This window comes from Schistocerca cancellata, chromosome 1 (genome assembly GCF_023864275.1).
Source record: "Schistocerca cancellata isolate TAMUIC-IGC-003103 chromosome 1, iqSchCanc2.1, whole genome shotgun sequence".
Lineage (NCBI taxonomy): Eukaryota > Metazoa > Arthropoda > Insecta > Orthoptera > Acrididae > Schistocerca > Schistocerca cancellata.
The window spans coordinates 802,747,019-802,772,050 of record NC_064626.1 but is presented as its reverse complement, the minus strand read 5'-3'; the positions used below and the strand labels follow the sequence as shown (position 1 = coordinate 802,772,050).

The following is a 25,032-nucleotide window of genomic DNA, read 5'->3' as shown; positions in this document are numbered from 1 at the left end:
TTATACTCAATCTTTACGCCATATCGTACCTTAATGAGATTCTGCACGCTGTTGTGCTTTGTGACCAAGCCTTCTATACATACTACAGGTAGCTGATACAGCTTAAATATGTGGGAAAGTCATGCCCAGATAAATTACAGTGTGGACACCTCACTGGCTGCAAGTAAAGTTCTCTGGTGTTCCCATGGAACTGAGTCAAATCTCCAGGTTCCTGCGATTTAACAAACGACACTTTTGATGTAATGTTGAGCTTCCTATAACTCAACACAGCCATAAGTAAATATAGACAAGAAAGCAAACAAATATCAATCACTCACCACATTGCGTTGTTGCGAACTTCAATTTGTAGCTGTTGACCTCACGTTGAAGCTGCGTAGATGGTTGATTGTTGTTGTCCTAGATGTATGGCTGTAATACCAGGTATAGATGTCTGTATCACTGGTAAACATTTGTTGACATCAGGCATGGGAATCCAGTCCAAGAATATTAAAGTCGTCAGGAGAGAGCCAGGCAGGATGTGATGGTGAGGTTCCAGCTACACTCAAGAGCCCCAAGAAAACATAACTGACAACAACACATTTATGAGGCAGTACAACAGGATTGTCTTCAAAACACCACGTCACAGTCAGGCCTCAGCAGCAGCAGAAGGCCAGAATGTATTCGACTAGCAGTTTCGCCAGTGTAGTGGTGTTGTCACGGACCAGTCATTGACACTCGGACGCCGGCGGCCTCTAGCTCTATGTAACGGTCCAAAGTGCTCTCGCTATCCCCGAAATTTGCACTCAGGATTGACGTCTCCAGGTCTACCTAAAGTACTCGCTGGCTTGCAGGGGTTGACTCACAGCTCCTGTTTAGGAGACAGGAGCGAGCAGCATTGGTGTCTGCCGCAGGAGTGGAATGAGCAGCAGAAGTGGCCCTCCCTCTCGAAGGCGGGTGACAGACAGTGTCCAGGTCATGTGGGTCAAGCCGCCAGCAGATCTTCAGCGTGGTGACGGCCTCTGCACCTCATCAGCATTGCCTCAGAAGTTGGCAGTGCAGCAGTCAGCAGCAGCATCCCTCCAGTGGGACTCGTGATTCCGTAGGCAATCAAAGACAGCTAGGCAGGCCGAGGGTCGACCTCCATAGTCTCCTCTATCACTGGATAGCTGCAACTGACACAGGGACTGAGATATGCACTGGGCAGTTGGCAGTCAGCACTCAGCAGTCAGACATTTGTAAAGAAGGGTGAAGTATTTATGTTGGCGCTTCCTGTGGGCGCTCTGGTGGTGGGTATGGCAATGACGTCATGTGTTCTGGTTTTCCCTCAGTGTTAGCTCTTCTAGTGACTCAAACCACACACACACACACACACACACACACATTTCTGACTTTCATAACTTTATCTTCCAGATAAATCTTTTCTGCTGGTTTGGCAGCTGAATATTTTCTGTTGTGTTGTACCTAACGTTGCTTACGGCTCTCTGCTTTGTCACTAGCATAACAGTATCTTTTGGCTTCCAAGATGTCATTATGCTTCATTTGCAGACTTGGGCACTTGGTTGTTCTCCCGTGCTGCAGTAGTTTTCTAGCTTTCGTGTGTGCAGCAACTTGTTCAGCATTTCCCCATAGCTGGCAGTCTACTGGTCATTGACAAAGACGGTTCAGCTTTCAGGGGCTGCCAAGGTAGAACTTCGACGAATTTTTAGTGTCCGCCGAGGATACTATCCTGGGGCATAACAAAATGAATGACACAACCAACTCATAAACATAGGGCCTAATACATGTGCTGTTTGTGTAATTTCGAGCGTAATATGTATTGTGTACTGCCATCTGAGACATAGAATTGCCCAAATCCTATTCTTACTTTCATTGAACCTGCTGATCCATGATAGTCATGCTGGTGCTTGTGAAGAAGTAAGTCAACCACAATGAACAATAAGAAGTTGTGAAAGGGGAAAAAAAAGCGACAAAAGCAAAGAGGGTTGCAGAAAGTCAGTGCTCAAGTAGTGTAAGAATGAGATGCTGTATTTAGTATAAAATATAATGAGAAGGAGGTCACGCCAAATTCTTATTCAAACAATGAAGAAACACGGATAGGTGTGAAAGTGTCTCTGTTACAGTCAGACCAACAAAATACGAATCCAATGGACAAGACTAATCTAAGAAGGGAAGAAATGTAATGGTTCAAACACCAACTGTCAGGACTGCAGCTCAAAAACTGAAACCAGGCCTCAATCCACCGTTCAATGCCCTGTGAACTCAGGAGCATCAGCAGACAGGGCTTCTGCAGCCGATGCTTGTGGATGAGGGATGCCATGCAGACTCCTGCCGCGTGATCGACCGACATGCTGATTATGCCACACCAGGCCATTGACCCCACTCCAGACTTTTCTGTGCGGTGTCGATACAGGGGGCCTTCCTCAACTGTCAGCCCTTGAAAAGTGGATTTAAATCACCAGGACTAGCATGTCAGCAAGTCGTCACAGCTAGGCCATCCAATGACACACGGCTCATGTCGGTTATCACTGCTTCTATGACACTGTCTCTACTGGGGCGCGAACCAACAACTGCTGCCCTAATGTCCACCCCGAGGCACAGGAACGTCGCCCCACTGCTATACCGCCACCCTGCAGCCGCCAGCCGCCATCTGCCAGTATGATACGATAGTTCGGCCACCGCTACCATCAACGGCAGACGCCTGCATCGCCACGCTCGTACTTGAGTGCTGGGGCCTGGGGATCACCTGCCGTCATGTGCAGCCTGTCTACTTCAGATGTGCTGAACCACGTCAGTTTGTGTTCATCAGTTACGTGTCCTGTCATCTAATGGCTGCCTTCTTCTTCCTTTCCATCGTCAACCTCCAGGAGAGAACCACTCGCCCACTCCTACCCTGGAGGAAACCTTATTACAAGATTGTAGTCGACTAATACATCATAGCGATATACTTCGGTCAAGGAATTACAGAACTAAAAATAAATAAATGAATACAATCGAACGTCAGGGGATCTCCCATTTGTTCCTGTAATTCCGAGGGCAAAAAGTTAACGGTAATGACACAGCGGTAAAGTAGTAGATGTCTTTAATTTCATACTGACATGGAAAATGCAGAGAATTGCTTTCTCTCATGCGACATATCGCAATTTAAAAAAAAGAAAGATATTGTAAATTGTATATAAATCTGATACTGTATTTCGTAGTAGACGTTAATGAGGTTGGAGTCTATTAAGGCAGTAAATAGAGCAGTAAGTTTCATCCTTAAATTAAGTGTATGTATTTAATTTTTAAGAAGCTATCATTTCCTCTGGTCACAGCGAGTATTACAATTGCAGTAGTAAATAATCGTAATTCGATACTATCGCAAATCGCCCTATAACAGAAAACAACTACATGGAATATGGCGTGTTATGTTTTGATTGTATAGGAGAGGATGGGATTGGGTATGGTCCGTGGACTTGTGTATCGAAATTTTGATACTATTTATTTTAAAAAGGAATACATCTGGCTACAGAAATAACTCGTCAAAAGTAACCGATTGTGTGTATTCGTGTTTTATTTTTTGTGGTGAAATTCTGAAAGCTGTTATGAGTGACTAGCCAACACGTTAGCATTGTGATCATTTGCTGGAATAATGTATTGTTTACTTGTATGATGGTGACACCGCCTGAAGGAAAAGAAACCTTGTTTTATGTGTAAGATTTTCACTTAGCTGAATGCACTTTGTTGCGCTTGAGTTGTTTATCTACATTTCCCTCGTATTTGAAAGCGAAAATGTTTAAATTCTGTACTTAATTAAACGTTATCGGTTTTTCTCTCTCTTACAGAAATGAAGCAAGATCCATGTTTAAGCTTACTGTTTAACCATATGCCATGGACGTCGAATGTGGAGGATTTACATTTTTATCGAATTTCGACTCCGGAAATCTGGCTCGTGTTGAGTTAGTACCACAGAAGTTCCATGGTGCGCAGTTTCGCTTTATTGTATTAATATTCCAAGTTCTCCGTTTGTATCAGTTGTCTATCGTTATTGGAAATTTACCATATTGTATTGATTGCTGACACTCATAAATACAGAAATAGCGACACACATATAGAGTAGCCTGCTCTGTTCTTTGTGTGTGTATGTTGCAAAAGCATTAAAGAAATGGTATGAGCTTTGATAAAGTGCTGTGTATATAATAATTTCTCAACTCAAGATGCCACATCAAGAAAGTGATCTTTCATTTGTGAAATCCAGAGACATTTGAAGCTACTTCTTGCCCCATCATATATTATTTTATCCATACACAATCCTTATAATAATATTTGAAAAATAGCAAACCAAAATGGCATATTTGATAGTGTGTAGTGGTTATCTCTCCTGAAATCTTGGTTGTGGTGCTAAGTGATCTGGTGGCCAAAATCTATATTCGTTGTTCCCATCATTCACTCACAGTTTCAATAGCTTTGTACATAATTATCCGTAGATTCAAACCTTATTTTGCAAGTGGCTCACATAATTGTAATTTACAACAGTATCTGTTCTTTCCAAGATTTGCTTCAGGTTTAATACTGTTTTCTTTATAATTAACTAAAATCACCAGGCACATTGATGAACATATTATTTAATAGATCTGTTTGTTGCATGTTACATACACATACAATTATGAAACATACCAGGGGAAGGATCATAACATATCTCAGACCTAGGCAGAAGTATTAGAAAATTGTATAGAAGAGAACATAAACTTCTCATAGTCTCCTTTAGTTATGATGATAGTTTAATGAGAAAATAGAATTTACTATTGGAAAGTTAGCCACAGGTTTTCCTTCATATTTCATTACTTCCATACTGTCATTGTTTACATTATCAGCTGTTTTTCTACTTCCTGTCATTACTTATGAAAAACACAAAAGAAATTGTCAAATATTCGTGCAGGTTTCTCTCTGTTGCCTGTTGTACTTTGCTACCTGGCATGCCAACTTTGGTATCTGCCCAATGTCACTTTATTTTCTTCATGCTCTTTGTTTTCAGTTCTCTCTTGGTTAGCACAGTGGACTCTCTTTTGGGAGGTTCATATCTTCCCCACCATAATCCATATTACGTTTTCCATGATTTTCCTAAATTGCACCCTGTCAATGCTGGGAAGGTTCCTTTGAAAGGTAAGGACCAATTTTCTCCTCAGTCCTTGACCTTGTGCTCCGTTTCTAGTGACCTTATTGCCGGCAGGCTGTTAAACCCTAATCTTCCTTTCTTTTCTTCAGTTTCTATCTTCTAAAATTTTCATTTCCTTCTTCCATCTTACAGGATACAGTCCCAAATATTTTAGTTTAGCATACTCAAGAATTTTTCTGTTATTATAGGCATATGCTTATAACTCTTGTCCTTTAAAAATTGTCTTATTCTTTGTGAAGGTTTCTTTTTGTTTGCCTTCTTTATAAATGAAACATATTTTGCCATCTTCATTAATACATTTGTGAAGTAGGCTTAATTGCCTGTTTTGGCTGTCTGGATATTCTTTGTATTGTGAGGTGTTGAAGCTATTGTTTATTTCAACCTTAGGCCTACAAGCTTTTTGTTCATAGATAAATTATCATAGTCTACATATCTGACTTCCTGTGTGATGAGCCTCTTTCATTTTTGCTTTTTATCTGTTTCTACTTTGTACCTTAAGGGTCCATTATCACTTGCAATTCAAATGTGGTTTAGGACCTTTGCATCCTGTGTGATTTTTGTATTATTTGCTGGATGTAGTCAGTTTTATTTTTGTGAACATACTTTTGGAGTAAAAGTGACCACTTGCAGAATCATTGAGAGAGACACACACACACACACACACACACACACACACACACACACACACACCAAAATTTCTATTCAACTCTTCTGCCTTATAGTGAGTGGTCTCCTTTACTCCAGGTATGTTCATTCTACCAGAACTTTCGTACTATAACAGTTTTATTTTTAATTACATTCAGTTCCTGCAAATTCAATTTTCTGTTTACTTTTCTTAGGAAGTGTGTGTGTTAGGACAACTATCTCCTCCTTTGCAAATTTTACACTCTAACCTTTTTTTAAAATCACAGGGAGACTGAAATGTTGCCAACTCTCAGCACTGGCAGTAGAAATACGTACAACAAAAAACAATGTGCCAAGTTTTCAGAAAATTGTTCGTTCTCTAGGGAGGAAATCTAGGGTCTGAGTGAACTGATTCCCTTCTCCACTCTTCATCTCATCTAACAAATCCCTCATTCTGCTCAGAAGAAAGAATACAGTGTTCTGAAAGCTAGGCGTATTAGTCTCTTAAGCATTTCTCTTGGTTGTCGTGGAGACTGCAGATTCTAGAGTTAAGCCCTGACGATCCTTCATACATCTTTGTGCTCTTAACTACTTTCTCAATAGAATTTTCTATTTTAGCAGTAGTAGTAGTAGTACAACCACCTGTCATTTTGGCCACCAGAATCAAGGTTTCTCACTAAAGAATCTCTGTAGTCATTATCAACTTTTAATCGAATTGTCTTATCATTTATACGTCTGTAATTTGCTATAGATCTCCCACATATTCATCAGAATGTGAACATGTTGATGCCTATACTCGAATTTAATGCAGTATTTTTGTTTAATTTTAAAACACACTTTACTAGTCTGTCTGACTTTGTTTTAATATGATGACAATATTTTTAACTTCACCTGAATTTCCTCCCTGTTCTGTTGTGCAGTGTTCAGTCCTGCCAGAACCTGAAGAGTTTAGTGAGGTACATGGATAATGCCAAGCACAGCTGTTTTTACGTCAGGCCCAAGTGCATCTAAATCTCCGACTGGGATCTGGATTGTGTGCCAGTCAAGTGCCTCAAATTCATATTGTCATTTTACTGTCAGTCTTTGTGTGGTTAGAAATGCATTTAGACCATAGGGTTACAGACTTCCACATCACTGTCTGCTGTGTGGCTTAGTGAGCAGACTATCCATATTTATTCTGCACAAAATTATCCATCAAAATAATTACCTTAAAAGACACTAACAGATTCATTATTGTCATGACAAATCATCAGTTAAAAAGGGTCGACCGAAGCGTCCGATCCCACCCGTCGGCTTTGACCCGTGACGTAAGGCTGTTGTGGTTTGTGACGTCACGATGGCACGGAATTTAGTTTGTGAGAGTGGTGTGTTTGTAGGTGCCGTTTTGATGCGATCGGTGGTGCTCTGGTGGTGTGTTGGGTGATGTTTTTGGTTTAGTTTGCGAGTGTGGCGCTGTGTGTGAATTTTGGTAAATTGCTTTTTTTATGTCTTTGGTAGGTGGGGATGTGACTGACAGGGTCAACAGTTTTCGGTTGTCGGCTATGATGGGGGACAGTGCGTTGTCTCTAATAAAATTTCTTCAACTATTTGGATTTTTGGATGAAGTCGTGAAGTGTTCAGTATGTCGTGAAGAAATGAGGCTTACTTAAAGTTCCGGCATCTCGGACCAGGGATGGCTGTATGTGGAGATGTCGTAAGGATAACAGGTCAAGGGAAGTGTTTGACCCCAATGTGTGGCTGTGAATGTTGGCATCTGCAGATGTTTTTGAGCTATATATGTCAAGGGAAGTGTTCGATCCCAATTTATGAGGAGCTGCTGTTGAGCTATATAGGTCAAGGGAAGTGTTCGATCCCAATTTATGGGATCGGGAGCTGCTGTTGAGCTATATAGGTCAAGGGAAGTGTTCGATTCCAGGTGATATTGTGTTTAGTGGTATTTGGGGAGTTTTGTGATGTAGGTTTTTTTCGTCGTTTTGCGTGGTTTTGTATGGGGGTGGGTGTCTACAAAAGTTTATATTTACTTTGTCCCCACCCAAAAAAAACCCTATTTCCCGCGCTTGTCCTCTTAGTGTCATTAGGCTTTTTGTGGAACGTGTGTTGTTTGGTTTTTGATGTATTTTTGTCCTCATAATGTGTATGTAACTACTTTATATGTGCCATATTGTTATCGTGGTTTATGGTCGTTTCCGCCATATTTGTGACGTCATGGGTCAAAGCAGACGGGCGGGATCAGATGCTTCCTTATTTCCGTTAAAAATATTCCTAGTGCACAAACAATTACTTTAGTGTAGATAACTGCTTGCTATGTTATAGAGGCAGTGGACAGTCAGTGTGAGAACTAAAACATGATAGCGCAAATCTTGTTCTCCAGAGCACGTGTGTGTGTGTGTGTGTGTGTGTGTGTGTGTGTTTAAAAAAAGGCAAATTAACCATCACCATATGTGCAGTAATGTGAAACTAAATGTTCAACTTGCACACTATGTTTACACAACAAACAGTGCCAGTCTTTAAATGTTGTTGTCTAGTTGGTTATGTGCTACTCTGTTCTGCTCTTCCACACATCCCACCACGTGATGTATTATGTGCTCACTACTCTAGTACATTTGGTGTTACAGATGAGTCTCATTCTACCTTAGGAGATTATGGTCATAGTCATGTTATTTTTTACTTTATCACAGTTCCAGTTGCATACATGACAAGTTAATGGCTTGTTGATAGTGTTGTTTTTGTTATTAGCGGCACAGCAAAACTTAAGAGTCATGGCTATTATACTATTCTTTGGGTTTTTTAACATTGTATTGAAACAGCATGTGGAATTTCACAGGATTTGGCTTTGGTAAATTGATCCTGGGTGTAAAGACTTTAAGTTATTGGGACAATTATTACATCACAATTTGACTGTGTGCTTGGTTTTGAAGCATGTGATTACTGTTATGTGCTCTGTATTAAAAAATACGGCTATTACAAATGATTGAAGCGATTTCATAAATTCACTGTAGCTCCATTCATTGACATATGGTCACAACACACTACAGATACGTAGAAAAACTCATAAAGTTTTGTTCAGCTGAAGCCGCACTTCAGGTTTCTGCCGCCAGAGCGCTCGAGAGTGCAGTGAGACAAAATGGCGACAGGAGCCGAGAAAGCGTATGTCGTACTTGAAATGTACTCACATCAGTCAGTCATAACAGTGCAACGACACTTCAGGACGAAGTTCAACAAAAATCCACCAACTGCTAACTCCATTCGGCGATGGTATGCGCAGTTTAAAGCTTCTGGATGCCTCTGTAAGGGGAAATCAACGGGTCGGCCTGCAGTGAGCAAAGAAACGGTTGAACGCGTGCGGGCAAGTTTCACGCGTAGCCCGCGGAAGCCAATGAATAAAGCAAGCAGGGAGCTAAACGTACCACAGCCAATGGTTTGGAAAATCTTACGAAAAAGGCTAAAGCAGGAGCCTTACCGTTTACAATTGCTACAAGCCCTGACACCCGATGACAAAGTCAAACGCTTTGAATTTTCGGCGCGGTTGCAACAGCTCATGGAAGAGGATGCGTTCAGTGCGAAACTTGTTTTCAGTGATGAAGCAACATTTTTTCTTAATGGTGAAGTGAACAGACACAATGTGAGAATCTGGGCGGTAGAGAATCCTCACACATTCGTGCAGCAAATTCGCAATTCACCAAAAGTTAACGTGTTTTGTGCAATCTCACGGTTTAAAGTTTACGGCCCCTTTTTCTTCTGCGAAAAAAACGTTACAGGACACGTGTATCTGGACATGCTGGAAAATTGGCTCATGCCACAACTGGAGAGCGACAGCGCCGACTTCATCTTTCAACAGGATGGTGCTCCACCACACTTCCATCATGATGTTCGGCATTTCTTAAACAGGAGATTGGAAAACCAATGGATCGGTCGTGGTGGAGATTATGATCAGCAATTCATGTCATGGCCTCCACGCTCTCCCGACTTAACCCCATGCGATTTCTTTCTGTGGGGTTATGTGAAAGATTCAGTGTTTAAACCATCTCTACCAAGAAACGTGCCAGAACTGCGAGCTCGCATCAACAGTGCTTTCGAACTCATTGATGGGGACATGCTGCGCCGATTGTGGGAGGAACTTGATTATCGGCTTGATGTCTGCCGAATCACTAAAGGGGCAGATATCGAACATTTGTGAATGCCTAAAAAAACTTTTTGAGTTTTTGTATGTGTGTGCAAAGCATTGTGAAAATAATAAAGTTATTGTAGAGCTGTGAAATCGCTTCAATCATTTGTAATAACCCTGTACATGTGGAGCATATCAAACAGTGAAACATCTTACTGGCAACTAGTATATGCTTGTGCTCTTGTTACACCCAGAATAAACTCACATCCATTTTGACAGTTTTCTTCCTTTTCACAAACATCACATTTCCTCCTACAGTCTTTCCATTTGTGGTGAACATATGTTTGCATCCTGATTCATTACACAAAACTTTGTCTCATCTGAGCCTTCATTTCTCATAATTATTTTACTACTTCAGTTCACAGGCAAATTTCCCATGCCATCTTATCCAGTGCAACTAACATTACCAAGTATTATGCTGGTTAGATGGCGCCAAACAACCTTTTGTGTAAGATTGTTTTTCTGAAATTATACTCCGAAATAAAATAAAATTCAATTCCTCTCTCACCCCCATTGTCTCCACTATATGAAACTTCAACAATATTCAATTTCTGACACTCTGTCCTAATGAAACTACAACAAAGCTCTGATCCACAAACTTGAGGTATTTATAGTACCAGAAGTACAGTTTAATACTGACCTGTAGCATAGTGAATTTCGGTTAAATTAAGGGTCTCAAACATGATGACACATGAACATAAGTGTGTAGATTTTCCAGATGCATCTGACAGATAGTGTTCTACTTAGCGTGCATAAGGAAAGATTACATAGTATGGTTCTCATTCAGCAATGGCATTTGAATGTTCATTGTTTGTAAGATCTTATTATGTGTCATATAAGAAGGAAAACCATGTACCATGTGTTATAATTCAACTGTGACAGGGTCATGGTCTGTCAAAACTGTTTGTTTATTTTCTATGATACCACTGCCTACATTCATCAGGATCCTGCATTTGTCACACGAATGTGGAATTCATATTCCATGCACAATGCTGTTTGTGACGAGTGCTTAAGAGGACACACATTGTTTGCTTGACCATGCAGAGTTTACAGCCACATCACATAATTTTGTGTCAGGAAATTGGCTTGTGTGCGGCAAGATGAGTCTCTACACAATATGTGCAACAACATCTGCAGTGCGTGGACTGTTAGTATGGCAATCATTTTTTGTGGCTTCCCTCGACATGACAGCAGAGAGATGTATGCCAAAAGTGGTGCACCCAGTGACAATACTAGTTACAGGAATGGCCCCATGCCAACTTTACAGAAGACTCCTAGTTCTTCATATGTAGAGGCTTTGAAGGAGAACTGACATTGCCAGATTATCGTTGCCATAGAGCCAAACATAATGATATGAAGTTTCGTAGGATACACTACACTACCACATCTTGTTCACACTACATTTTTGATTTTTTAAGGCTGGTGGCTATCTTCGAGGCCTCCATGACATTATCTCTCAAGAAGAAAATGCAAGTTGACATGTTTTCCATGCAGTCTTGACTTGACTGAATACGTACGGTGTTCAACTATTGTCCTGGCCAGCATTTTATCCATATCTCTCTTCTCACTGAAAACCTGATCATAAGTGACCAAGAGTCTGACTCACATTCACTTGCCAGCTACTATGATTGATGAATAGTAACAAGGAGTTGAAGCAGCATAGAATGGTGTTCCTCTACCTTTCATCCAAGCTCAGTTCGATCTGATGCCTAGGCAGGATAGAGCCGTTTTTGCTGCCAGAAGTTGTTACTTTGCATATAAAAGTTTTCACTCTATATACACACAGTAAGTAAAATTTTGTTAACACATTGACTGCCATATATGTACGATGAATGTTTCATTGCCGGGCCAGGTCAAGCTGTCAGGAGTGAAGCTCTGCTATGGCCACCAGCAGCCTTGTGGCAGTCATCATGTTAATGTTCTGATGTTGCAGATCTAGTCAGCTGTGTATGTTACTAATAGAATCCCATTAACTTCCTGTAATTCACTTTGCCACTGTACAGGTTTCCTTGATATGTACAGATTGAAATTAGTTGCTGCATGTACAGTGACACTGAAGTGGCTATTCAGGAAGCAACTAATATCTCAGAAATTACTAAAACAGTAGTTGCTAAAATGTGGACAAGTGCATTTTATTTGTTGTTATGTAGGGAGAAAAGATTTGTAGCTGCTTCATTTAGGGGTATTTTACATTCTTTTTGCACTTCAACCTTTGACTGATCTGTGTTTCGGTGTGGGAAATCTCACCCAAATCTCTACTGCCATTGTCATGATATCTCATCTTTTTTAACAGTGATTACAGTGAATTTTCCATTGTTAGAAGCACTGCTGGAAGACAGCTAACCAGCTGCTATGTGCTCAGTAACAGTTGTGATTCCATTTGATATTTGATTTTAGTTTATAAGCTACAGTTTAAAGTTGAATTTCATTTTAAAGTAGAGAATATAATCATGAAGTGTTAAGGCCAAGTGAGTACTCAGGGTATGGGACAATAGGTTGTTACACGTTGACAGAAAATTCTTTGTAGCATGTGAGTTTTACAGATGCACGTTATTATAATGCTGAACTGCTCAGTGGTTGGTTGAACCAATGGAAAAAATTTGTACATACAATTTCATCAGAGTATAAAGATGATGTAGCAGCTGAGGTGCGTTGTGATTGTGATTAAGAGAATGGCTTTATTTGTTGCAAATATTACTACAGCATTTAATTTCATTGATCCTAAGTATATATCCCTGGTTCATCAGTACTTATGACTGTGAAGTAAGGGGGGGGAGTGAGAGTTACATCAAACTGTCAGCAGCAGTGTAGGTGCAAGTGAGAACCCTATAGCTTTATTGATCAATTATTATTCAAAGAAGAATGAGCACATTTTGCTGCAGTTCATGTCACCTTGAGGTCACCTTTCAGTGTGTAAGTTTAAAAACTGTGAAACCCCAACTATATTTAAGACACATTTGATTCTCTATCTTCTGACCTCATGGATCACTTCACACACTTCAGTGTTGTCACCAGACTTGTTCAAGATAGTGCCTGAGAAAAATGTTTCTTATCCTCTGGGGACTCTGGTGACCTTTCAAGCACTTGAGTCTCTAATTTTGAAGAAGAGAGTATAATTATGAGGTGTTGCTCTTGCTTAACTTTTTGGAACACGTGACTTTACAAAGATTCCACATGGCAAAATGTTAGATGAAGACACAGTAAGAGGTCCTTGACGAACAGTTTGAGTAGAATACACTATGTGATCAAACATGTCTGAACACCCCCAAAAACATATTTTTTCATATTAGGTGCATTGTGCTGCCACCTGCTGCCGGGTACTCCATATCAGTGACCTCAGTAGTCATTAGACATTGTGAGAGAGCAGAATGGGATGCTCTGTGGACCTCATGGACTTCAAACGTGGTCAGTTGATTGGATGTTACTTGTGTCATACGTCTGTATGCGAGATTTCCACACTCCTAAACATACGTAGGTTCACCGTTTCAGTGTGATAGTGAAGTGGAAATGTGAAGGGACATGTAGAGCATAGTAGTGTACAGGCTGACCTCATCTGTTGACTGATGAGACCACCAACAGTTGAAGAGGGTCATAATGTGTAATAGGCAGACATCTGTCCAGACCACCACACAGGAATTCCTAACTGCATTTGGATCCACTGCAAGTACTAAGACAGTTAGGCAGGAGATGAGAAAACTTGGACCTCTCGGTTGAGTGGCTGCTCATAAGCCACAAATCATGTCGGTAAATGCCAAACAATGCCTCGCTTGGTGTAAGGTCAGTATTACACTATCAAATTTCTTTGTCCAATATCTTTGTCAAAGAAATTTGATGGTGTAATAGGGAACTTTGTCAAATGTCGTCAAATATTTGATAAAATGTAGGGCCTCGCAGTAGATTTGATCAAAGAAGTCGCTTGTCTTCTGTTCTCTGCAATGTGACATGTTACCACGTGGAGCACTAGCATCGGAGCAGCGTTCTGTCATCTGTAGTGTTTTTATAAACATTGCTGGTAAATACAATTGGTGTGTACCGACAACTACAAAATTAATAGAGATGTATGAAGCTGATGAGGCACTTTACAATGTGAGGCACCCTGAATACAAAAATAGATTAAGAAGATTGGAGACCTGACCTGACCTAACCTAACTTAACCCTCTCCTGTAGCTGGGAATCGGAGTGTTACAGTCTTCTGCAGAAATATCAGTTCTTAAGTGAGTATTGTGCTTTGTGATATGGGGATACACTTCACTGAGCGCATACAGAAATGTATGCTCATCCATTCTTAAGTAATTGATGTACGAGTTGATGTCCTCCTCTATAAGCTCACATAACAAGTTTTGTTGAATGCTTTTATCGTGTTGCCGTAAAACCCATGGCTTCACTCAGGTACGTTTCCTTTTTTTCCCCCGTTTCTCTTCTGCATGTGCACACAGTGCAATTGTGGTACATGCAACTGCTGCACTCAATAACAAGTTGTTGTTGTCAGCCAGCTTGAACTTTGACAAAAAATATGATGACAGTGTAATACCCCTTTTTAGTGCCACGTCAAACATCTTTGTCAAATATATTTGACGAATATTTGATCGCATCTTTAATCAAATCTTTGACAAAGAAATTTGATAGTGTAATACCGACCTAAGGAACGCAAACATTGGATGAATGAACATGGAAAAACATCGTATGGAGTGACAAATCACGGTACGCAATGTGGTGATCTGATGGCAGGGTGTGGGTATGGTGAATGCCCAGTGAACGTCATATGCCAGCGTGTGTAGTGCCAACAGTAAAATTCAGTAGCAGTGGTGTTATGTTGTGGTCGTGTTTTTTGTGGAGGGGGCTTGCACCCTTTGTTGTTTTCGATGGCACTATCACAGCACAGGCCTACATTGGTATTTTAAGCACCTTCTTGCTTCCCACTGTTGAAGAGCAATTCAGGGATGGCAATTGCTTCTTTCAACATGATCAAGCACCTGTGGTGGAGTGGTTACACGACAATAACATCCCTGTAATGGACTGGCCTGCACAGAATCCTGACCTGAATCCTATAGAACACCTTTGGGATGTTTTGGAATACCGACTTTGTGCCAGGCCTCACCGACCAACATCGATACCTCTCCTCAGTGCAGCACTCCATGAAGAATGGGCTGCCTTTCTCCAAGAAAACTTCCAGCACCTGATTGAACATGTGCCTGCAAGAGAGGAAGTTGCCATCAAGGCTAAGGGTTGGCCTACACCATATTGAATTCCAGCATTACTGATGGAGTGGCCACAAACTTGTGAGTCAGTCAGGTGTCTGGATACTTTTGGTCACATAGTGTATGTAACTTTTATGAAATTTTGTGAAGTGTATAACAATATGCAGGGCTTTAAAAAAGTGTTCAATACTTTGGGATGTGGTAGTACTCATTGAAACATGAAAAATAAGTACAATAAACATGGGTCAGGAAACATGTACTTTCTGAGGTAAGTTCAATAAACATTGCCGACAATGCATGCTTTCTGTGATAAACAAGTGTTTACAGGGGGTATTCAATGTGGCGTCCATTCATGACAGTGCACTCTTCCGACCTCTGGCATAAGGAATGATGTACCCTTTGCAGTATACCCAGTTGTTGTTGTACCTGCTGGCATGTATCGAAGATGTGACCCTGTAGCATACATGCGTCGCCAATTGTCATGATGTTGACCGATTCCTTCAAGAGTCCCTATAACCAAAAGCCTAGGGGGTTGAGGTCTGGGGAACGATCAGGCCAAGGAGTGCCCCCCCCCTCCCCCCCTCCCAAACCAATCCAGTGCGATTTCGGGCAGTGCTGCTGAGCAGTGCGATGGCAGCGGTCAGCGTTCCATTGGGGAAATAGATGGGAGATTTACAAATGTGGCGATTCATACAGCAGCGGCAACCACACGACCATCTCTGCACGAGCGGCTGCGTGCTGCTGGCAGCAACATTTTCACACCTGTTACCTTTCACGCATGGCATTTCATTAGCGTATCAGTCGTTCTCACAGCACCATGAGTTTTGATACTGAGCATTTCATTTGTGAAGATCCTGATATTTGGGTCTCAAGATGTTGCAAATACAGCAACAGGATTGTGAAACACAGAGCATGGGAAGAATTGTGTGAACTGTTCATTCCAGGATTTGCAAATGAAACAACAGATTCCAAAAACCAAGAAGGTATGTATTTAGAATTATATGTACAATGTGTTACATTATTATGTACAAATATTAGAAGTCCCCAGATCAAATTTTGTTCAATTGCCAACTCACTGCACCTTTTTCACTTGCAAAGAATTCAGCAAATTTATCTCTGATAACAGCGGCTGATTTGTCCCTTGTTCTTGGCAGTAGGGCTTCCTTGACTCCATGTAGTCCAACGATGTTCGTTGTGTCTTTGAATGTGTACCGATCTCTACGACAAATGAAATTATGTAATATGCAGCATATTTTTATTATATCTGATACCAAATCAATTGAAAAATTGAGTGGACGATGGAATATTATTCATTTGTTGCTGAGTATTCCAAATGTACTCTCTATGAATCATCTCACCCATGATAAACAATAATTATATATCTTTTTAATGACTGGCAAATTGTTTCCACCATAGGGTCTTTGCGTATCTTCTGTCAAACCAAGTACTTCATCACTTCATGGCAGTGGCTCTCCTCCGGCACATACTGGTTTCGGTCTAGGAATGTTCAGTTTGTTGTCTCTTATCTTATTGAATAGCATACTGTTTTTAAAGATTTGTAAATATGAACTTTTGCCATAAGATCCGACAAAATTATAATTTGCATCACAAACTGCTAATGACACAATTGAGAAAAAATGTTTGTAGTAAAAGTGAAGTGAGCATCTATGCCGGCACTTAATGAAATGCAGAACATGACTCATCTGCTTCCATGACCACTTATGCGGAACAGCTGGCTGAGTCAGCACAAAGGGCGATGTTGGAATCACCGTCTCAGGTTTTTGATACATCAGTGTACGAAGATTTGTTTTAGGATGTCTATACATATTGTAATTTTCTTATGTAACACAAATTGCTAAATTAAAATTGTTTTACATCAACTATTTGTACTTACCTTAGTGTGATGGTCAACCTTTCCTCTGCAGAAATACTGTTTCTCATGCAAGTCTTCTGGTGTGAAATTTGTGTTTTCAGCAAATGTAGTTGTTCCTCAAAGGTCGGTACTAACATCGTGAAGTAGTTGAAGAACTTGTCACTGTCTTCACATAACTCACTATATACAGTGTAGAAGTGTACATATATTGTACGAGTGGTGCATATTGGGTGTTGCCAGTATTTATATTTATTACGTTGGCACTTGAATTTTCTTTCGATCAACAAAGCCAGAGCTAATACTTCTTTGTCTGAGTCCATATTATCAATTGAGTGGATTTACACGGCGTGGCGTGAGAGTGCCAATTACGCACAGCAGCAGTGCTGCTAAGCAGATGAGGAAAAAAGAGAGAGAGAGAGAGAGAGAAGAAGAGAAGAGAAGAAGAAGAAGAGACAGAGACGGTGGGGACCGACGCATGCTGCTCAGCAGTACTGCTGAAAATCACCCACGTGTAAGACACACCTAAAACGTCTGCATCAGATGTTTGTGCACATTATGATGAAAGTGTGCTGGTGCACCACCATGCATGAACCACATTTGTATTCATTGCTGCAATGGCACAGCCTCCAGCAAGATAGGCAATACATTAATGAGGAAGTCCAGATAATGTGCTCCAGTCAACCTTTGTGGTAGCACATATGGCCCTATTAATCTCTCACCAAGTATGCCTGCCCCTACGTTGATTGAGAATCTGTGTTAATGCCCTCTTTCCTAAATTGCATGAAGATTTATATCTGCCCGTACATGCTAGTTATGGAAATTCACAACACCATCTCTTGTTAACTCTGTTAACACCCGCAGCCAACCATTGCACAGCCGTCCCTATTAACACGTGTTTATCTCGGAAAGTCTGCATTTCTGGACCCATGTTTATTGGACTTACTTTTCTTGTTTCGATGAGTACTGTCATCTCTCAAAGTATTGACAGATTTTTTTTTTTTTTTTTTTGTACGCCCTGTATTTAAGAACGAAAAGAGAGTATACTGTTAATATCTGAGTTGGTATTGTAAGTCTTAAACATTGTATTTTAGTGTTATTTCCGGAATTAAGAGAGAAATTGTTGTGATTGCTTGCAACCTCATTTTGTGATTTAGTTTACTAAATTATTTCATGTTAATTTTGCCATGTAATTGTTTCTTATGTTCAGGCAATGCAGCTCATACAAAGAACAGTTCTGGAGATGAAGTCCCTGACTTTGAGTTTAATATTTGGACTCGTCCAGATTGTTATGGAACGGAATTTGAGAACAGTAACAGAACTTGGTTCTACTTTGGAATAAAGGGTATGTTACTTTCTGAATATTTATTTACTTTCATTGTGAATTTTAGAACTCTCATTTCCCAATGAAATTCATTCACATTCTGCTTTTATTATGTGTATATCTGATGTCATCGCATTGTCTTTCAGATTTATGTTTTGAAGATTATGAAAAATATAGACTGTTATTCACTATGTAGAGGAGATGTTGAGTTACAGACAGACCCAACAAAAAGACTGCTATACATTCTAGCTCTCAGCTTAAAGGCCTTCTTCTGAAAAAGAAAAAAAAAAAAAAACACACACACACACACACACACACACACACACACACACACACACACTCTCTCTGCTCCCATCAGCAGTTTGCAGTTTGGGCACAGTGGTCATGTGTGCGCAGGTTGCACTGGTGTGAATGTGTGTGTGTGTGGGGGGGGGGGGGGGGGTTGTTTTCCAGTTGAGAAGAAGGCATTTTCGCTGAAAGCTTAGATGTATAGCAGCCTTTTCGTTGCACCTGCCTGCAACCCAACGTCTCCTCTATATGGTGAATAGCAATCTATCCTTTTTATAATACATGGTGAACAGCAATCTATCCTTTTTACAATACTGTTATTATTTCATCCTGGGCTTTCAATAGTTAGATGTACATTTTCCCTGGTTTCCCCCAACCGTTTTTAATTAGCATGTTGGTTCCTAAAAAGAATGCAACAGATTTGCTTTCCCATCCTTGTCCTATCCAAACTTGTGCTCTGTTTTTGTGACTTTGTTACTGATAGCAAGTTGCACACCAATTTTCCTTCCTTCCTTAATGTGACGTAATACAGGATTGACTATTAATGTGTACAGTTATACTAATTTGTGACTTGTTGTGATTTCCTTGCAAGAGATAAGTAAAATACTTCCACCACCACCGAGAGCCAGCTGCCAAGGAACATCTACCTCATCACCCAATATCATCCTGGGATGGAACAGCTGAACTGTATCCTTTATCAGGGCTTTGACTATTTATCATCATGTCTAGACATGAGGGGCACCCCACTCACAGTGCTTGCCCACCTCTCCTAAAGCTCTGCAAAAAGAGTTAGTAGTTGTAGTCTGCTGACCACTCACCAGACCTAAACATCGTGGATCATCACTGTGTCACACTTACTCCCAACTCTTTTACAACATAGATGATACTCCTATGGAAGACCCAGGTACAAGACCTGTTTGATTCGCCTACCAGGAACATCTTACTCAAATCGTGTCATGGCTTATCGTATCCCATCAGAGGCAGGACCATTTATGAACGTAGGCATGTCATATACCAGCTTTGCCACAATTTCTGCACAACATTTTAGGTGGGCATGACCACCAACCAACTGTCCTTCCAAATGAAACTGCCAGACTGTGGCCAAGAGAAGAGCTGATCACCCAGTGGTGGAATAAACTGCTGAGTACAGTGTGCTAGAGTTCAGTGGCTGCTTCACAACCAATGTCATCTGGATCCTTTGACCAAGCATCAGCTTCTCTGAACTGTGTAGATGGGATTTTACAATTAATAAAATATTCTGGGCTATTATGCCATGGTTGGATGCGTTTTCCATTTAAACCCAGTGTTTCCTTCCCATCTGTGGAGAACATTTTAAGGAGGATCATAGCTTCTTTGAACGTCTGATTCACACCCTGTCTTGCTACTGATGGGAGTTGTTCTTGCAACACATCCTTCATTTCCATAATCCTTCGGCCTCAACTTCCAGTAATACCATGCACCAACACCCCCTTCCCCATAGTTTCCCTTCCTCTGCTCTGTCATCCCTCTTGAGTCCACTGCCCCCCAACGTTATGATAGTGTGCTACATGGACTCACTGTTTCTGATGCCTGGCGCATACCTGTCCACTTGATACTAAATTAGAATCTGTTTAATTTTGTTCATTAGTTCATCTTTTTGGCTTTGCCTTTATTGTTTTATTGTTGGTCTTTTTATCTGTGACTTTAAAGGATGAATTCTTCACTCTTTGATTATAAATGAAAAAAAAAAAGTTTTTCTTCTGCTCTCACAAAGGAGTATATCATTGTGAACACTTAAGATAGTTGCAAATCTTTTCAAAATTCTTCTGGGTATTTTACACTGATCTTGATTTGCTTCAGATTTCACATTTCCTCCTGTAGGTAAATAGAAGCCCATAATTTACATTATGTTGCTAAAAAAACACAAAACAGCCTACCAAATGTAAATTGGGGTTCAGTATGAATGCATGAAAAATGCATTAACAGTGTAGGCTTTTTTTTAATACCAGAGTGGGACAGTGGAGTTCAGCCATTTTATTCAGGCACTTCATTTGAGACAACTGTGCCAAGCTTAACAGTTTACGATGTTATTGTCAAGGAAACAGTAAGTCAAATCCTTGCTCCTGTAACTTTAAGAAATGGACAAATAGGGACAGTCAATACATGTATTTGAATGCAGCCTGAACATTTCCATGTGAATATCAAGATTAATTTTGTGCTTATAATTTAAATTTTGAGTACAAATGTGTTTTTCCACACATCTGTCTGCAGAGCAGTCCAAAAGTGCGCTGCAAGATAGTTTTTATGTTTTTCTGCTTCCTTTTGTTGAAGCAATGAGGATAACTGTGACAGACCAACATTCATTCACTCATTTTAAACCTTACAAGAATCTTTCTCATTATGACTTGTATTTTCTCTGTTTGTAAGCCACATTATTGTTTTTTAAAGTCAGAATCTTTTGATATGTTCAGTTGTGTTTGCTTTATACCTTCATAAGTTTGTTTTTTGCTTTGTTTCTCATTTTTACTTACACATACAAAATGCCCACAAAGAAATTTTTTCCTTATCTATTACATGTGAGATACAATAAAATATGTCAACTTTGAATAGCCTTCAGTGAAATTATTAGGCTCATACTCAGCACACCACTCTCTTCCACTGCTTGAAAATATTTTGTGTCATAATCTGAAGTAACTGACAGTGGAACTATTTCTTCCATTGTATCTCTTCAGCATCCTGGACACAGTACAAGTAAAATGAAGTTACAGTCTTACCCGACACAGCAAAAGAACTGACATATACCAGTATCCTGGAAGAAATGATCAGAAATAAGTCTGTGCCTATGTTGACAAAATGATTCTTGGAAACAGTCAAGTCTTCAGATCAAGAAAGTCAGACTGTGATCAAATTGTCAGATAATATAAGGGACAGACATGATGGATGACAAAGTGCACACATAGCAGCTGTTGACCCTACCAGAGAGAAAATACTAAGTGCAAAAACTGTTGAGGAAGGAGTATCAAGATGTGTGAGGACTACCATTTGATACTCCAGTATTACCTTTTGAAGAGTAGATAATGTTTGTCATGATGCGGCACAAGAGACAATGGATGTGAGAAAAATGATCTTCCATCAGGAAGTATATTGTCTCATTTATCAAATATAACACATCTGATTGACCAGCAAGTCAATTCCAGAATCAGATCTTACACCTGCACAGATATCACAGAAGATGGCATTCATGAAGCTAGTGTGAGAAAGTGAACATGAATGTTACATGCACTTTTGGATTATTAACTGGCTACTGCAGAATCAATCATTTCATGATAGCATTCTCTTGTTAGAATGAGAGAATAAGAAAGAAAGTAAATGTACCCACAGTTAAGCATGTGTGACAATCCAGACTTTCTGAGAGAAAACATCACTGCCTGGATGCTGTGCAGAAATTGTGCTTGAGACATAATACCATATAAAAACAATATTGTCTTGTGAAGAGAACAGCATAATGTGGGAAGTCAGGTGGTACTCAGTTTATGTTTTTTGGATCTCACTATGTCATCCCAATCTGGAGGAATTAGTCTATATTAGTTGAGTCAGTGTAACCATTACTGAGAGAGTGCACGTTGTTACAGGTTATCTTCTGCAGACTTTTATTGCTTAAGTCTATCACCTTGGATGTTAACATCTGAGGAAGCAAGAAAACTACAGCAGTAACTGAAGTTGAGAAGAGAAAACAAGAATTGATCTACACATAAAGTGTTTGGAATTTATCGTTGTTCATCAAGGAACATCACCTCATATGCAGCTGGACCCTTACCACCCTCAATTGCATTGTGCTGAACTGGACACTGGATAACAGTATCATTTGAATGCTGCTGTGTGTTGAAAGGAGGATCATGTGCAGATTGTCTTCAGTCTGGGCTGTAGCATGTTCTTGACACACTTGGAACAGTGGAAACTGTATGAAAAATGAACCTGAAAAGAGGAAAATTAGTGACAGCTGCAAGTAGTTTGATTTTAATGAGATGTAGGAGGCCTGCCATCTATTGATCTGAAGACTAAATGAATTGTATGGTTTGGAAAAAACTTTTTCAAATTTTTATTGCACTATTCAAACCATTGAGCAATGTAAAAGAAGAGTGTACTGTTGTAAATATTACTCATCTTATGTATCTGTGAATGTTATTGGTGGCCAGTTTTTGCAGTACAGTGTTTTTTTTTATATGTTGTGTCCAACTTTGATAAATAAATTTATTTTCTGTTCGCTAATGTGTGTTGATTACTTAAAGAGCGACGTGTTAGAGGAGAAAATGTGACTGATGTTTGAATTACTTAGCAGAACATTGCTACACTACGTGCATCATGTAAGCATGCACATTGTAACATTGTTGCTAGTCATCATGCATTTTCCATTTCGTCTCTCGCAAAATTTCTGTTCTTGAATATGATTACAGTGGACCATATTTATTTTTCCTATCGTAGACTATATACATTTTGTCATTAGAATTGTGTTCTGTGGTTTGAATTTCTGCTGCTGTTGACAGCTCTAATATATCAATGATCCTTTTGCAAAGTAGATGATGATTTCATCAATTGGTTTAGAAACAGTGACACAGAACTCCTTTATTGATATTATTGGAATTAACTGAGCAGAGACTTCTTGTTTTATGAGCTTGCAGCATACGTGTCTAGTAGGTCTCTAATTCTGTCTGAAGTACCGCAGTACTGTATTGAGGGGAGGTTTCTCAGAATTGACGTGCTTCATTACTATTATAAACATTTTTTTCAGTAAATTTCAGTAGCATAATGTTCTTGTAACACCTTCAGCTGATGGTGAGCCTACAGTGGCTCAAAAACATGTTCATAGTTGAATAAATCATAAAAAAGTGACTAGTTGCTTATTTATTACCAGATAAATCAACAAATAACTATTTTTGTACGACCTTTTCATTCTTTGTCATTGATTGTTGGTCTGCTCACACTCTCAGTGAAGTCGTTCTTTGAGAATTGGTGAATGAATTTTGCTCTGTATTGGTACCGTCATATAGCTTCCGTCCCTGGTAAAGGCTGCCAGAATACATGTTGATTAAGGCAATTTGGATTCTGTATTGATAACTGACAACATCTAACATCTAAACATTGAGTCAGCTTCCTTGATTACATGGATCACATCCGTATAAAGGACAAACTGTACCCAGTTCTCTACTTTGTCTTAAAGGGTAGCATATCATGTTTGAAATCAAAAGTGTTGTTCTGCAATGCAGGTATGCATTTTTTTGATGGAGAGGGTGTGTGCATAGCAAACTCTATGATTTCTGTGGAAACCACTGCATATTAAAGGGAGAGAGTAGTCTGGTTTGAGTTTTAGTGACCAGTCAACACCATCTGCAACAAAATGAATTGATTATAAAGAGATTTCTATGTAGAATTCCATACTGGCAAATCAATAGAATATGTGCTAGAACATCTTTTGAAAGAAGCAGTTGTCAGTCATGATCCAACATTATACTCATATGACCAAGTAAGAAAGATGCTCCCAGCAATAACTGAACCATAGTATCACATTTCTGCATTGGAACAAGAATAAGTCTTTAATATATCTTTGACACAGATGTTATCCGGTATGTTGAGACAACAGTCTTTTCATTTGAAATTATCCTTTTAATAGTAAATAGTATAAGGTGACTGTAATAAATAATCTTGATCAATAATCGGTAAGCTGGTCAGTGTGTAACATTACTGACCTCAACATGTTGTTTTACAACTATCACAAACATGGAGGAAAATTCAAAAGTAGTTTCTGCCCAAGGTGGCAGCCAGTCCACCATCATCTTGAACCATGCAACCACGATATCAGATTCTGGGGACAGGTGTCGGAGACGCCAGGCAGGTCGGAAAACACACCAGAACTTTTTTGATACTTTCATGCAAACTCCCTTCTCAAGAATGGCAAACAAAACAAATCACTGAAGCCTTGTCTCGATATCAGGTACTGATTGCAACAATTCAGATAACAAGATTCACAGATGAACATTGCTTTGAGTCGCAAGGTTGTAGAATCTCCAGTGGCAAGACTGGTAAATGTGTTCTGTAGTAAAAAACATCCCACACTTAGGCACAGGATTTATTGACCGCAGAAAGTTTTTCAATTTGATTATAGACTTAACCTCCCCTGACAGCATAACCACTCTTTCTTTTCTCTGTGTAAAGAGAGTTCAGACAGTGGTGAACATACACGCACCAATCAAACAGGCAAATAATAAGGATCCAGATGGAACAGTCACATCCTGGGAGGAGCTGGAAAATATTTTCTCAAAGGCACCCAACAAACACTCCATCATTCTACTTGGCGATTTCAATGCCCAGCATGGCAAGGAAAGAAAATATGAATATGGGAACTGCCCAACACATAAGAGAAACAATGACAATGGAGAGAGACTAATAGAGTTGTGT

The 25,032-nt window shown here is 39.9% G+C and overlaps 1 protein-coding gene across 1 annotated transcript in view; it reads left to right on the top strand.

The window, feature by feature from the left end:
* The first annotated feature begins 3,329 nt into the window (after nucleotides 1–3,329).
* LOC126187923 (cytosolic carboxypeptidase-like protein 5) overlaps nucleotides 3,330–25,032 on the top strand; it is a 164,263-nt gene continuing 142,560 nt past the window's right edge. Inside the window, exons 1-3 of the mRNA XM_049929288.1 lie at nucleotides 3,330–3,668; nucleotides 3,801–3,937; nucleotides 18,199–18,333. Coding sequence (XP_049785245.1) covers nucleotides 3,847–3,937; nucleotides 18,199–18,333 — 226 coding nt within the window. The 5' untranslated portion in view covers nucleotides 3,330–3,668; nucleotides 3,801–3,846. The remainder of the gene's footprint in view (nucleotides 3,669–3,800; nucleotides 3,938–18,198; nucleotides 18,334–25,032) is intronic.